The sequence below is a fragment of the Vanellus vanellus genome (genome assembly GCF_965231255.1).
Source record: "Vanellus vanellus genome assembly, chromosome: 6".
Taxonomy (NCBI): domain Eukaryota; kingdom Metazoa; phylum Chordata; class Aves; order Charadriiformes; family Charadriidae; genus Vanellus; species Vanellus vanellus.
Window position 1 is genome coordinate 46585429 of NC_138911.1, and position 14448 is coordinate 46599876.

At 44.9% G+C, this 14448-nt stretch overlaps 1 protein-coding gene across 1 annotated transcript in view; it reads left to right on the forward strand.

The window, feature by feature from the left end:
• The window catches only part of ESRRB (estrogen related receptor beta), a 131420-nt gene that overhangs the window by 84152 nt on the left and 32820 nt on the right, over positions 1-14448 (forward strand). Inside the window, exon 2 of the mRNA XM_082484989.1 lies at positions 4481-4890. Within this exon, the coding sequence (XP_082341115.1) occupies positions 4481-4890 (410 nt within the window). The remainder of the gene's footprint in view (positions 1-4480; positions 4891-14448) is intronic.

The window sequence follows — 14448 nt, forward strand, 5'->3', positions numbered from 1 at the left end:
CAGGGAGATAACACTAATGGATAAAAACCTAAAGCGCAATCTCAACTTGGTCTAAACCTGTGTATTTACATCCAGAATTACTTAGATTGGAGCGTGCTTGTCTGAGAGCAGTTATAGGCACGTAAAGGCTAACGACGGTGTTAGTGATAAACAGCAGTAGGTTTATGAAACAGGAGTACAGCAGACAATAACCTTTCTTGATACAATTAGGTAATTAGTGGGAAACAGGAATGCAGTGGATAGACTGTCTCTGGACCATGCATGGGCTTTTGACATAAAGCTGTGCAAGATCTTATTAGGAAAATTAGATCAAATTGGTTTTGATACAAATCCTGTGAAATGAATCATGGATTAGCTGACAGAGTGTAAATAGAAGGGTTAGAGACATTCTTTATCCTTCTGTAAAGGTGGTGTCTAAAAGGGCAGTGTTTTGGTTTTAAATATTCATTAGTGACCTGGAGGAAAATGTAAAAGGAATAGCTCCTGAATTTACAGTTGACACAACTGAAAGATACTAGAAAAAAATCAGAATAGAAAAAAGAAGAGGTAGGCAGCAAAAATTAGCATTATTAACAGGCTTTGGTAAAACAAGTGGCAATTAGCAGCGTGTGGTTTAAAGATGATACTGGCTCTACTTTGGAACAAGGAGAATCTCCACATTTCATGTTGCGCAGAGCACGGTGGCGAAAGCAGCTTATGTTCGGAGAAGTCCCTGTGAGACAGTGGCTATCAAATGGTGTGAGCTGATGTGCAGCCTGATATCTGGCAAAGCTACTGCTCAGTTGGTCCATAGGTCTGCCCAGCTGTATGCTTTCCAGAGCGACTCTCCCCTGTAGTGCTGTGGCATCACACTGTGCGATTTGGGGCACCTTGCTGCAAGAGACACCCGGGCAAGTTGGAACAAATCCAGAAAAGGGCCACAAAGATGCTAAAGGGATTAGAGGGAATGACCTATGATGAGGAAAGGTGAAAAGAACGAAATGTTTAGAACCTCTAAGCCTGTTACATGGACACAGAAATAGTAACGGAGTTTCCTGTGCCAGCACGGAGGAGAGTTGGATCAAGTCTCTCTCCTTTTACATTCCTATTAAGGTAACTAGAGCTGAGCAAAATGGCTGTTCATCACTTTGAACTCTTTACAAAAAACATTTAGCTGTTCTTCTTGCAGTTCAAGATGTTGTATTTCACTGCCAGGGGACACTCTGAGTCTGTTTTAAAATCACCACAGGATCTCCATAAGACTTGCAGAGAGTCAGAGCTGGTGAGGCTTAACTCAGTGTGTGCTGCCCAGCAATAATCAAGTATGCAAGTTGTTCCAGAGGCCGGAAAAGAAAAACACAAGCTCTTGAATGGCTGGAGTCACCTTGGCTATGATCTTTGATCTGTCTTGGTGTTAAGGACTTTCGTCCCTAAAGCATGTGTTCACATCTAACCAGAACTTGCTATGTATTACCATCTCCTGGAAGGGAACAGGGGCACCCTCAGCTGTAAGGATGTAGGGGGGTTGTTGCTATCCTTGATTTGCCATCAGTCACTGTTTGCCTGCCTTGGGGAGGAAGGCTCCTTAATTGAGGGTTATGAGTTGAGAATTGAGTTGGTCCTAGGAGACTGATCTCCCCTCTTTTCTTTTCCCCCCAGTGGAGAGAAACACCTCAGTGGGTCCTCTCGAGGTCCTCTGTGAATTTTGGGCTTTTTAAGAGACAGAAGCTGGGATTTGAACTATGCTGACTGAATCTGACAGTACAGCTCACCTCCTTGTCATTGCCTTTTTCATAGTGTTGTCTTCTGTCTGCCCTTAACATTACAACTGCAACTCCTTTTACTGTGGAGGTACAGTGCAGAACAATGTTTTATGGTGGTTTTGCCTTCCATTTTGATCCTAATCTCATGTTATTGTGCCCAATGATTTTCAGGTTTTTGATACAAACACACTTCTCGGGTAGGGAAAGATTTCAGAATCTGGCCAGCAAAGCAGCTTTCAGCTTTGCTGTGAGATGCTAAGATCTGGTCTCAGCTAGCAAAGCTTCATCTTCCTCCACACAGTCAGCTGGCATTACACCAGGAGATCTGCAATCTGTCTAGGTGCCCTGCGGGATTAAAGATGAATGCACCTGCAGTAATTATTCCTGTAACTGCTCCATGGCCTCTAGTCTGGTGTGACCCTCTGGGCAAGGCATGGGCATTCATCAACTCATCACGCTGTCTCCGAGAGGGACCAAACTCTGAATTCCTCTCAAGTAACACCAGGCAAAGCAGCCGAGGAACGCGAGATGCTTGCCCATACTCTCAAGGTCAACAGTCTTGCCAAATAACAAACTTGACTGATCGATTCCAGAGATAGGAGATGAGGTCAAACATTGAGGATGAAACAGAGAAGGGAAAATTAGGAGATACTAGGGTCAAATGAGATCATAAGGATGCAGGACTGTGAAGTTGCTGCATATCAAACGTACATTCATATCAACAGACACACAGATGGGATATATATACGTGTGCACTCCAGCCTTGCTGTATCACAGAATGTTTTGTCCTGTCCCCTGACAGGTTTGACCTCTTGGCAGAAGGAGTTGCCACAAATACCAGGTAAATAGGCTGAAACTGAAATAGAAATAGAAATTACCCACATGACCATGGTATGGTAACTTTAAACCAGCAGAGCTTCCAAGAAGAAAAGTCAAGCCCCCCCCCCAGTCAGACAGATTGCTTTGGACATATCATCAGGAAAATGCATGTATTTAGGTTTTCTTAAAAGCCTTTGACAAGTTATCTTGCTGAAGGGAAAATTTAACCTCTCAGGTTAATACTATTATTAATTAAAAAGTGTCTTAGACAGAAAAGAAAGGGTAGACATACCCTACCCAGAAAAGAAAGAGAAGTCAATTTTCAGCATGCTAAAGATTAACACAAATCACCCACAAAGATCAGTGTTGTGGTGTTTGATCCATGTGTTAATGATCTGGGAAGTGGGTGAACAATGAGACTCTGAAGAGGACATCAAATTATCAAGGAAGACTGAAGAACTCCAGAGGATCCTAATAAAGCTGGGTGCATGGACAGCACAGTGGTAGATTAAATACACTGTTGACTATTGCGAAACATTGCAAACCAGAAGGCATTAATTTGATTTTTCATACATCCTAATGGATTCTAAATTAACTGTAGCAACTCAGGAAAAGATCTGAGGATTGCAGTAAGCAACTTGCCGATAGTCTCTGTTGAAGAAATGGTAACAATTTAGATTTTAATTTAAAAAGAAAAAAAGCAGACAATGTAAGGAGTTATATAATAGATAGGCTGAAAATAACATTGAAAATATGGTAACGTCAGTAGGTAATTGATGGCGTGCCTTTGTCTTGACTACTGTCCAGACCTTCAGCTGGAGAAGTGGTGGAGCAGTGCCAGTTTCATGCTGCTGAGGAGCTGGCTCATTGAACTCTGTTCTGGACTGAACAGAAATAGCCAGACTAGAGGAAGTTCAGAGATGGATGATGAAGCAGATAAGAGGTCTGCAAAAACTTTGCATGGAGAACAATTATACAGATAACGAAGAGCTGTATGAGAAGAACATGGCAAAACTATGTTTCCTGAGAAGGAGAGTTGGGAGATGTTCAGGGAGCCTGAAAGGCTGCAAATACAGTATAGGCAAAAAAAAAGTGGGATTTTGTATTTGTTTACACACTGCACCAGTAATCCCTGGAACCCATTGTCCGTAAAATATCATAAAAACTAGCAGTGTTCTAAAAAAAAGACTGAACATTTATATAAGGAGTAAGACTATCTGTGACTACAATAAATAAGAACAACTTGCAAATTTGGTAAAGTTGCGGTCCTTTCCATATACTTAAAAGCAAACCCCTCTGTCTAAGATGTGGGAATTTGAGAGAAGTGTCTCCATGCAAAAGCCTTATACTAGTAAATAGAAGATTAAGATTTAAGATTAAGCTGGAGGAAACTTTTGATCAGATGATTTTCCTTCAGTTTCTATGCTCCCCTTTCAGTGATGATAGTGAAGCAAGGGGGAGGGAATCCAACATGAAAATGAATCAGACTTCTGTATTACAAATGAAAATCCAATCTGAGCAGATCCTTCCTGCAGGGTCTGCTAGTGAACTTTTTGCTTAGAGCCAGGGCAGTGCATCCTGAACTAACCAAACATCTTTTTCACCTGGGGAGATTGTGCTCTGGGTAGATTGTGCCTCATCAGCACTGATGCCCCTTCCCATCACTGTAGCCTGTGAACAGCCTGAAATTGTGATCTACATTAATAGCTTTGACTTTATTCTAGTGTGAGTTTGTGGGGAGTTCGCAGGCTGTTCTTAGTGAGTTGCACTAATATTCCTAAAGGAGAATTCCTGGGGGGGTTGAACTGCCCAAGCCAACTGGAGTTGGACTGAGGTGGGAGACAGAGGGCTCTCTTATGACCAACCTGAAGCTGGGTTTGGCCAGGAGGCCGCTGAGTGCCTTTGCTCTCTCCCTGCAGGCTGCTCGGCAGAATGGCCACGGAGGAGCGGCACCTCTCCTCCAGCTGTGGGTCCTTCATCAAGACCGAGCCCTCCAGCCCATCTTCTGGCATCGACGCCATCAGCCACCACAGCCCGAGCGGCTCTTCCGACGCTAGCGGTGGCTACGGCATCACCATGGGTGGCCACCCCAATGGCCTAGACTCACCACCTATGTTCAATGGCACTGGGATTGGTGGTGGGTCCTGCCGTAAGCGTTACGACGACTGCGCCAGCGCCATCATGGAGGACTCGCCCACCAAGTGCGAGTACATGCTCAATGCAATCCCCAAGCGGCTGTGCCTGGTGTGCGGGGACATTGCTTCTGGGTACCACTACGGCGTGGCTTCCTGTGAGGCGTGCAAAGCCTTCTTCAAGAGGACTATTCAAGGTATGGTGGGAAGGGAGGGAAACCGAGACATTAACTCCATAGCAAAAAGGGGAGGCAGCCCCAGACATTGCGGAGACTACAGTGTTTCCATGTCATATAAAAGGGAGCAAGACAGGGTGTAATGCACTGAACCCTCCATCCTTTTGTATGCCTCATCTCTCCTCCTGCCCAGCTCTGGTCCTTCCAAATCAACCTGGACATGAAGTTAGGCTTTGTGGTGGTAGGAACCTTTGCCAGGTTCCTAGCCTGGCTGGCTACCAGATCTGGGTATCTGGCCTAGTGGATCTTCCTGCCTCTGCTAGTGGCACTGATGGCCCGATAATGTGGCTGCTAGTGGACTGGGGCCTGAAAAAGGAATGCTTTGCACTGTAAAGGTGGCTTTAAGGCCCATTTGAAGAGTGGATGCTCCTGCCTAGAGATGGCATTGCTTTAGAGATGTTTGTACTTTGAGGTGAAAGCTCCAGCATTACAGGAGCAGAGAGGTTCTCACTCTGTCCTGCCAGTCTTAACTTGTGGCCATTTGAGGCCATACAGACCTCACCACAAGGCTGGACAGGACAATTGGATGAGAGTCAGTCCTGTGTTCCTCCTTTTCCAGCTCCACCAACCCTTTTCCTTAAGATGCACTTTCTTTAAAGAAAAAATTAAGGCACTGAAGGAGATAGAGATACCCAGGTTTTGTCAGTCTTACTAAGGTTGAGAAATCCCTCAGGTAATTTTGAAAACCAGTGCATGTATGTGTAGATGAATTTCAGTGCACTGCTTCTGCATGTACAATTCACATATGAGGTGTACGGCTATGTCCTGACTGCCAAAAGTATGCTGCAGACAAGCACATACGCAAGTACGCACACAGTATAGCCAAAACTGGAAGTGCATCCAGGCAAGCTCCAACATCCATGGATGCTTGGGCATACTTACACAAGCAGGGCCCTTTATTTACACTTTCTAACTGGAAAAAGGACAGGATCATTCACCTTCCAGTGGAAAGCGTATTGAGTTTACCCAACCGTGGTGGGGACAGATGTCCCGTGAGCAAGCAGTGTGTACTTGGCTGTTGGCTGGGGTCAATCCACCATGCCAACACTTCCTTGTCTCCTGTGAAATGAAAGAAATGCACACGTGGGAAGAGCATTCATTTTGGTTTTGTTCACTGAATAGGCCTGAATAGTCTCTGTCACTGGGGATGTTGTCAATGACGATGTCAATTACATGTTGTCAATTGACAATGTCAATGACAGACAGTGGGATTGAGTGCACCCTCAGCAAATTTGCAGATGACACTAAGCTGAGTGGTGTGGTAGACACACCTGAGGGATGGGATGCCATCCAGAGGGACCTGGACGGGCTCAAGAAGTGAGCCTGTGTGAACTTCATGAGGTTCAACAAGGCCAAGTGCAAGGTTTTGCACCTGGGCCAGGGCAACCCCCAGTATCAGTACAGGCTGGGGGATGAAGCAATTGAGAGCAACCCTGCCAAGAAGGACTTGAGGGTACTGGTGGATGAAAAGCTGGTCATGAGCCAACAATGTGCACTCACAATCCAGAAAGCCAACCATATCCTGGGCTGCATCAAAAGAAGCGTGGCCAGCAGGCCCAGGGAGGTGATTCTGCCCCTCTACTCCTCTCTGGTGAGACCTCACCTGGAGCACTGTGTCCACCTCTGGAGCCCTCAGCACAGGAAAGACATGAACCTGTTGGAGCGGGTCCAGAGGAGGGCCACAAACATGATCAGAGGGGTGAACACCTCTCCTATGAGGACAGGCTGATAAAGTTGGGGTTGTTCAGCCTGGAGAAGACAGTGTCTCTGGGGATACCTTATTGCAGCCTTTCAGTACTTGAAAGGGGGCCTACAGGAAAGATGCAGACAAATTTTTTAGTAGGGCCTGTTGCCCCTGCTACAAGGGGCTTTAAACTAAAAGAGGGAAGATTTAGACTAGATATAAGGAAGAAATTTTTTACAACGAGGGTGGTGAAACACTGGCACAGGTTGCCCAGAGAGGTGGTAGATGCGCCATCCCTGGAAACATTCAAGGTCAGGTTGCATGGGGCTCTGAGTAACCTGATCTAGTTGAAGATGTCCCTGCTTATTGCAGGGGAAGTTGGACTCGATGACCTTTAAAGGTCCCTTTCAACCCAAACTATTCTATAGTTGTATGATTCCAGATTCAACTCTGGAGTGGACAGAGCAGTACAAGGTGCAGTTTGGCCCAGGTCTGTAGAATTCACTATTTCTAGCTTAATTTCTTAGATTATAGATGCTTTTCCTTACTGTTATCCAGCTGTGGAAATAATCACTCTGTATTGCCTAACTGACTCTTCCTCTTTTATTATACCATGTAGAAAACATGGCCATCTCTAGGGCATTGGCCTGTTCCCTGGCAGGGTTTCTGTGAATTGTCATTGCTGAATCTCCTATGATTGAATGTGAACTTTTACTTGGACTTTTGACTGTCAGCACTGACTCTGTCCCTCCTCCAGCACTTGGACACATTCCCAGTGTTTCTTTTTGGCACATTCAGGTGCTAAAGGAGGGACAGGGTAGTACTCTGAAGCAAAGTCCTAAGGGTTCCTTATATAGGAGAAAACTGAAAAACTAACCCCTCACTGGAGCATCTCTGTGGCACAGCAGAAGAGACACCTAACCTGGAGAAAAAGACCTAGGAACTTTTGAAGAGTTTTCAGAGAAAAACAAGAGAAAATGATGCAGGGTTGCAATAACTAGAGCTTGTATCAGCCTGGGTGATATGTCAGCTGACTTAATCCCAAGAAGGAAGAGCGCTTCTTTCTAACCCCCTCTCCCCAACACAGCCATATTCTCCCTGTGGATCCCTAATTGATTGCCTGTTAACATGTAACAGATGGGGGAAAGGAATAACTGGAGATTTCTCTCACCCTGTCATCAGCTTGGGCTGGCGACTGAGGTACCAAAATGCTTTTATTCCCAAGAGTGGGAGAGTCGAGTGTGCTGTGCCCGAGGGTGAGCAATTTCAGCTGTGCAGCTGAAGGCTGAGCCCAGGGGAGTGGGCAGCAAATACAGCTGCAGAGTTTGGTTAAGTCAAGAAAATGCACTGTTCCCAGGGCTCTGCTACAGTGCATGCGATATCCAAGCACAGCCCTGGGTATGCAGGGGAAAAGGGTTTAAGGATCATGTAACAGAGATGGCAAGTGGCAAAAGCAGTTCCAAAAGGTGCTCACCCAGCAACTCTATTATGTTCAGTAGATGTGTTAAGCATTTAACTAAAGTGGGAAAATATCCATCCAGGCTGCCTAACATCAGTATAGGGTCTGCAGAAAGCATACAGGTGTGCATGCTGTACAATTGCATTCCCTGCTAGTGTCAAAAGACTTGCCATGATTCTGGTATCTGGGAATGGCATAGTCTCAATGGTTTGATCACAGAGATGGAGCTACAACCCCAGGATTTCCCAACTGCTCAGGAGACACAGTAGGTAAATTCATCATCAGGCTTTTGTGGTCTTGGACCAGCCATTTCACTCTCTCTGCTTGAGTATTGAAAGATTAAAAACTAATGACTATTATGAGAGTACTTAATCTGGTGGCCCTACATTTGGTAACTTTATTAAGTAATAAGTGTGCATGCTGCTATAAAATGGCTCTAAATCCATTCTGGATGATTAGACTACTGCAGCCCTATCTGGATACCCCTGATCATAAAGCAGAGCTTCATGCTAAGTGCCCCCTCCAACTACCCCTCTTCCCTGCTACAAATGACCCCAGCCTGCCTATTGTTTTGCGGTTTTTTAGCTGCATTAGCTCCTGTAAAACCTGCATGTCTCAAGGCAGGAGGATCTTGCAATAGCCTCTCTGCTACCCCTGCTGCTGCCACAGCAGTGGGAAGAACAGACATCCAAGCTGCAGACCCTCTTTGACCCTGACAGCTCTGCAACTCACTTTCCCCCTTAGCCAGGTGAGGCCAGGCTGTCCTGGACAACATGAGGGCTGTTGCTTTTCAAGTGATGGGGAGAAGATAGGCTGAAAGCCAGCATGCACGTGGCTGGTTATCTCTGAGGTCTATAGCTATGTGGGAGTTTTCCATCAATAATATTTTTCCAAAGAAAAGCAGAATTTTTACCAAGTCAGATTTCCTCAACGAAAATTTTGATGACAGAAGAAAAAAACAAAGACGTCAGGAAGATCCAAACCATTGATTTACTTCAAGCAGAATTGAAGTGGTAGGTTTTGCTGAACTAAGCTAGGATCACACAACACTTCTTAACCTCTCCCACAGGTTGGAGGGGGGGGGGGTCACACCTGTGACCTCTCTCATGTTGTGTTACGTGGCCCAAGGGAAGGATCAAGGCCTGGAAACCTGTGTGTCATTTCCATTTCGCGGCACTGGCAATGCTTGAGATGGAAAGGTGAAAACCTGAGATGAGATGACAGCACACATGCCACTGGGTTACCAGCCTTTGTCTCTGAATATGTTATTTTGAACCCCACGGCTGGACTTCCCACACTCTGAGGTAGAGTCAGAAATTCTGGACTGACTTGAAGCATTTTTGGTCAGCTATGCTGTCTGACAAAATTTTAATCCTCTTGCTTTATCATTGTTTTTCTTTGTGGGAACTGTGCTTTGGGTCCCCATTATATTCTAGTGGCAGTGTTCATTTACTTCCATAATGCAAGTGTCCTCCATAAAAACATGTGCTATGGGCATCACCTGACTTTGTGAATATTGTGGAAGGTGCAATCTAGCAAAGATAGGAGAGAATCTGAATTTCAAGTATGTTGACGTGTGCTGCTATTGGTGCTTAAGAGAGATCTGATTTGAAACCAAGAGTTTCATATTAGTTGAATATAATGGAACGGGTCTGTTATGTGAAAGATAATGTGTTTTGGATGTTTCTGAATTAAAACTTTTTGAATTTCTATTCCATGGAAATCCTAACTAGTTCTTTCATCCAAATTTAGGACAATGGCAAATGCTGGATTTCTTACGGGGTACAAATTCTTAATCTAACTCTACTCTATTCCTTCTTTTAATAGTTTGCTCAGTAGATAGAGCATTATATCTCAATCATATATATTGTCATTATCTTTTGTTCATCAGTCATTACAACTGGTAGGTAGTTTTGCCTATTCTGAATATTAACTAATAACAGTGCTGTGTAACCATATGAGTCCTTTATTATTCAACATATTCATGACTATGACTATCCTTCATCTATTTTTCATTTTCAAATAGTGAAAATTAAGGCTATTTCTAAAATGACCCATTAATATAAAATAAAAGCTTAAAGCTCATCAAAATCAATCTGAATTAAGATTTCCCTCTCTGATCTTTGTGAATCATCCCATTGTGTGCTTGGAACTCACGCCCATAAGGTGATACAACAGGACTTGGGAGAGTGATATTGGGGAGAACTTGTTATTGGGGAGTTAGAGAGAAGAGACACATTTACCATCATCTTAATAGGCAGGTTATGTATCAGGCAAAGTGCTTGCATGTGTGGATTCCCTGCTTGAGTCTTACAAGCTTCAAACTCAGTGAGTGTAGCAATACAACTGCTGTGCTGGGATGCCCTTACCAATAAGGGGCTTAAAATGTGGATTATACAGCTCAGAAGACTTGTAGGGATTTATAACAGGCTTGTAACAAAATCCGTAGTCTTCTAGGGCTTCTTGGTTGTCATTACAGTGGTTAGAGTGGCTCCTGGGAAGGAAGGAGCAGTTGAGAGAGTTTGCTTTTTTTCCTGAGCAGAAGAGTGTTGCCATCCACAGGATTAGCAAAGGGCTGATGAGATGCAGAAAGGAGGTTTTGCGTCCCTACAGTAGTGGCCACGGCAGCCAGGTGCTGTCCTGTCCTTCTGTCCTCCTCAGAAATGTGCCTGCTACTTCTCAGGTGGGAGTTCACAGCCAAAAACCAGAAGGTGTTCTGAGCTTTCCAAAAACTTCTGAAGCATAACTAGGGAAAGTCAAGTACTCCCTGGATCTAGTGTGTGACTGCTGCTTATTATTTACAGCTCTAGCACTTGGATTCGGGAAACCATCTCCAGTGCAACTCAACTCTATTACTCTTGTGTTTTCTTTTTGCCTCTTGCATGGAGCAGGAGCCAGCTGTGCCACCCTGAGGAGGCCAACAGTGCTGGTGTTACCCCTATAGCTACCCCCTTTTTCTCTCATAGCATCAAAAGTCCTAAATCCTTGGTCCTCACATTTCTGTTTTCCTTACTGTATAAGCTGCATAAAGTAAAATTTTGGTTAATCCAACCACTAGGGTTTATCTCACCTGCTTTTCCAAAGTCTCATTTTCCTGTGAGTGATAAACACATGTACTAGGGTGGGCAGTATTTTTATTTGGAGGGGGGGGGAAAGGGGGAGGTTTGTGGGGTTTTTTGGATTGATTTTTTTTTGGGGGGGTGGGGGAGGGTTCTGTCCAAAATAGGAGCCTCTACTGATGCTTGTATATACTCAGGCACTTAGATCAGTGACACATCACTGGAAGCGTAGGACAGCCCTGCTGAAAATCAGGTCATTTACTCAAGTGCCTAAATACAGATTTACAGGTCCAATAGTTGAATCACTTTCTTTGAAAACTTTGGCTTAAAAAATAACCTCTCTTTTCTCACGCAGATCATAGAATCATAGAATGCTTTAGGTTGGAAAGGACCTTGAAGATCATCGAGTTCCAACCCCCCTGCCACAGGCAGGGACACCTCCTACTAGACCAGGTTGCCCAAGGCCACGTTCATCATCCAGGGATGGGGCGTCAACAACCTCTCTGGGCAACCTGTTCCAGTGCCTTGCCATCCTCAAAGTGAAAAACTTCTTCCTAATGTTTAATCTGAACCTGCCCTCTTCCAGTTTAAAGCCATTCCCCCTCATCCTACCGCTACATGCCCTAGTAAAAAGTCCTTCCCCAGCTCTCCTGTAAGCTCCCTTTAGATACTGGAAGGCCGCAATAAGATCTCCCCGGAGCCTTCTCTTCTGCAGGCTGAACAGCCCCAACTCTCTCAGGCTCTCCTCATAGGAGAGGTGCTCCAGGCCTTGGATCATCCTCGTGGCTCTCCTCTGGACACACTCCAGCAGGTCCATGTCCTTCTTATGTTGGGGACTCCAGAGCTGGATGCAGTACTCCAGGTGGGGTCTCATGAGAGTGGAGTAGAGGTGCAGAATCACCTCCCTTGACCTGCTGGCTATTGGAGAGATTTTCTTCTGATGTTCACAAAGTACCTTTCCTCACACCAGGGCTCAGGCTATGATGCCTCAGTTAGAAGTGCTAATTTAAGCAGAAGGTAATAGAGAATCCACTCCATGCATATTATTGGTGTTCCCCGTCCTGGTGCAGGAGGTCAGACTAGTGCCTGCTGAGGTCAGAGGAACTTCTGGTCTGGCACTGCACTCACTCAAGGCCTTTTTAGTCTTCAGGTCCCTTTTCACTGAGACACCCAAATGATCTGTTTACCTTCAGAATCAGAGATAAAAAGGATTCAGGACAAAAGCTTGTGGGTACTGAAATGAAAGTGTCATCAGACCTAGTCATCAGACTTTTTCAAAAGTCAGGTTGCTTTCTTCTGCAGACTGTCCCAGTCGCGCAGAATAGCTGTACCATGGAGGCATTATACTGCCTGCCTTATGGGACCTTCCTAAAGGTATGGTATTTTGCAAGCTGTTCTTTTAAAACAAACAAAAAACAAATAAAACCCAACCAAACATCAACAACAAAAAAGCCAACATGGGGGCAGTGTAACAGTTGTTACAAAAATTTTGATAAAAGGAAATAAATGCATGAGCTGAGGTGCCTGAGATGGATTTCCCTTGGAAATCCTGCTCTCAGTCCTCTGGCCCCAGGGGACTGGCAGAGAGTGTCACCACACCGTTGGTCACAACTGTAGCATGCTGTGTCAAATCACTACGGTGAAAGACATGACTTGAATTAAGGGAATTTGGAACTTAATAACAGATATGTCTGAATCTGTATTTTTCTGTGACATTCATGAAAAGAGGCAGTCATCTGGTCCTCTGTTTGAGTCACCCAAAGAAAGAGATGAGAGGTCTGTGTGCAGCAATGCAGAGCAGGACAGAGTATGCAAGGAAGGGAGAGGAGAGGGAAAGAATGGTGAAAAGCAGTGAAGAACAAAACAGAAAAAGAGGAGAGATGGGGGGAGGAGGATTCTTCAGAAAACAGTAGCTGAAAAAGTTTTAGCTTTAAAGACTCTTTTGACTACTTCTATCTAATCTTTCTTGAGTTTCCTTTTAGAAAGGCTCTATAGAAGGCAGGACCAGTAAGTGGGGAGCAGCTTGCGCTCTCAGTGCTGTACTAATTCTGAGCTCAGCTCCGCTGAGAAGCCCTGTCCATAACTTCAAGAGGAGCTGGGTGGGACTTTACTGTGCTCCCAAGCTCAGGGAGGCATTCTCCTTTTCCCAGTCCCTTCCCTTCCCTTCCAGAGAGGTATGGTGACTATGGGGTCTCTTGAATGACCAAGCTCTGGTGTGCGATTTTCACATGCTCCTATTATGTGTGCACTGGAAATTATCTTCCAAACTGTCAAAGGTCTAATTTTACAGAAAATAGGGTAATTTTGCAGTTCTCTGGCATAAAAAACATGATCTATCACTTTAATAGTCTTTGGCTGTTTCTTAGCATCTCTCATCTAAAGGCTTTAAAGCGCAGTTAGACCTTAATGAATCAAGACTCACAATCTCCCCAGAAGGTAGGTTTGGTACTCATTTCATTTTGCAGATGAGCAAACTAGGACACAGAGAGGAAGTGATTTGCCCTCCAAGGCCACATATGAAGGCTTAGAACAAATCCAAACTCTTATCTGGTCACCCACCACCTGGTTTTTTGAAGCCACATTTTAGGTAAATCTTGTGCCATGGCATCGGTGAGGTCCTAGCAGTTTTTTCAGATCAAATGTAAATATTGTCTAAGTCAAGGAAATCTCTTCTAATAAGCAACAGTTCAAAGCAAGGCCTTGTTTATCAGATTATCACATTTTCTGCCCTTTCCTTCTGGGTCACATAATCTGCAGTTCATGACATGGAGGGACTTGGCTCAAATTTTATATGTGCATACAGACTTGTCCATGTGCACCCTTGTGTGCTGACGCTCTTCTGCAGGGCCTTGCAGCACCCCCAGCTGCTGCAGTGAAGGGGAAGGTCTCTCCGAGCCCCCTGTGCCGGCAGCCAGGCTGGTGGTGTGACCGCCAGCCGATGGGAGGCCGCTGGAATTTCGATGAGTTAATCTCATCACTTTATCACAGGGCACTTACAGAAATTACAGGGAGCTGTGAGCAGCTCACTGTGCTGGCAGCCAGCCCCAGGACCCATAAAAGAAATTGAGACACACACAAAACAGGAAGTCAGAGAACTTTGTTAAAGTTTTGGAGATGATAGTTTTTCTTGGACAAGATCTGCTTGGGTAATGCTGATTGTACCTTCCCTGGTGATGTACCTGGGTATTGCCCCCAGTTGTAGCTCTCAATCCATGCAGCACACGGCATGTTTTGCGGCCTGATATAAAACTCCATTTATTTCTGCACTGTTGTCTTGTGTGAAGAGGGTACAGCGGACCTCACCTCTGGCATTTGCA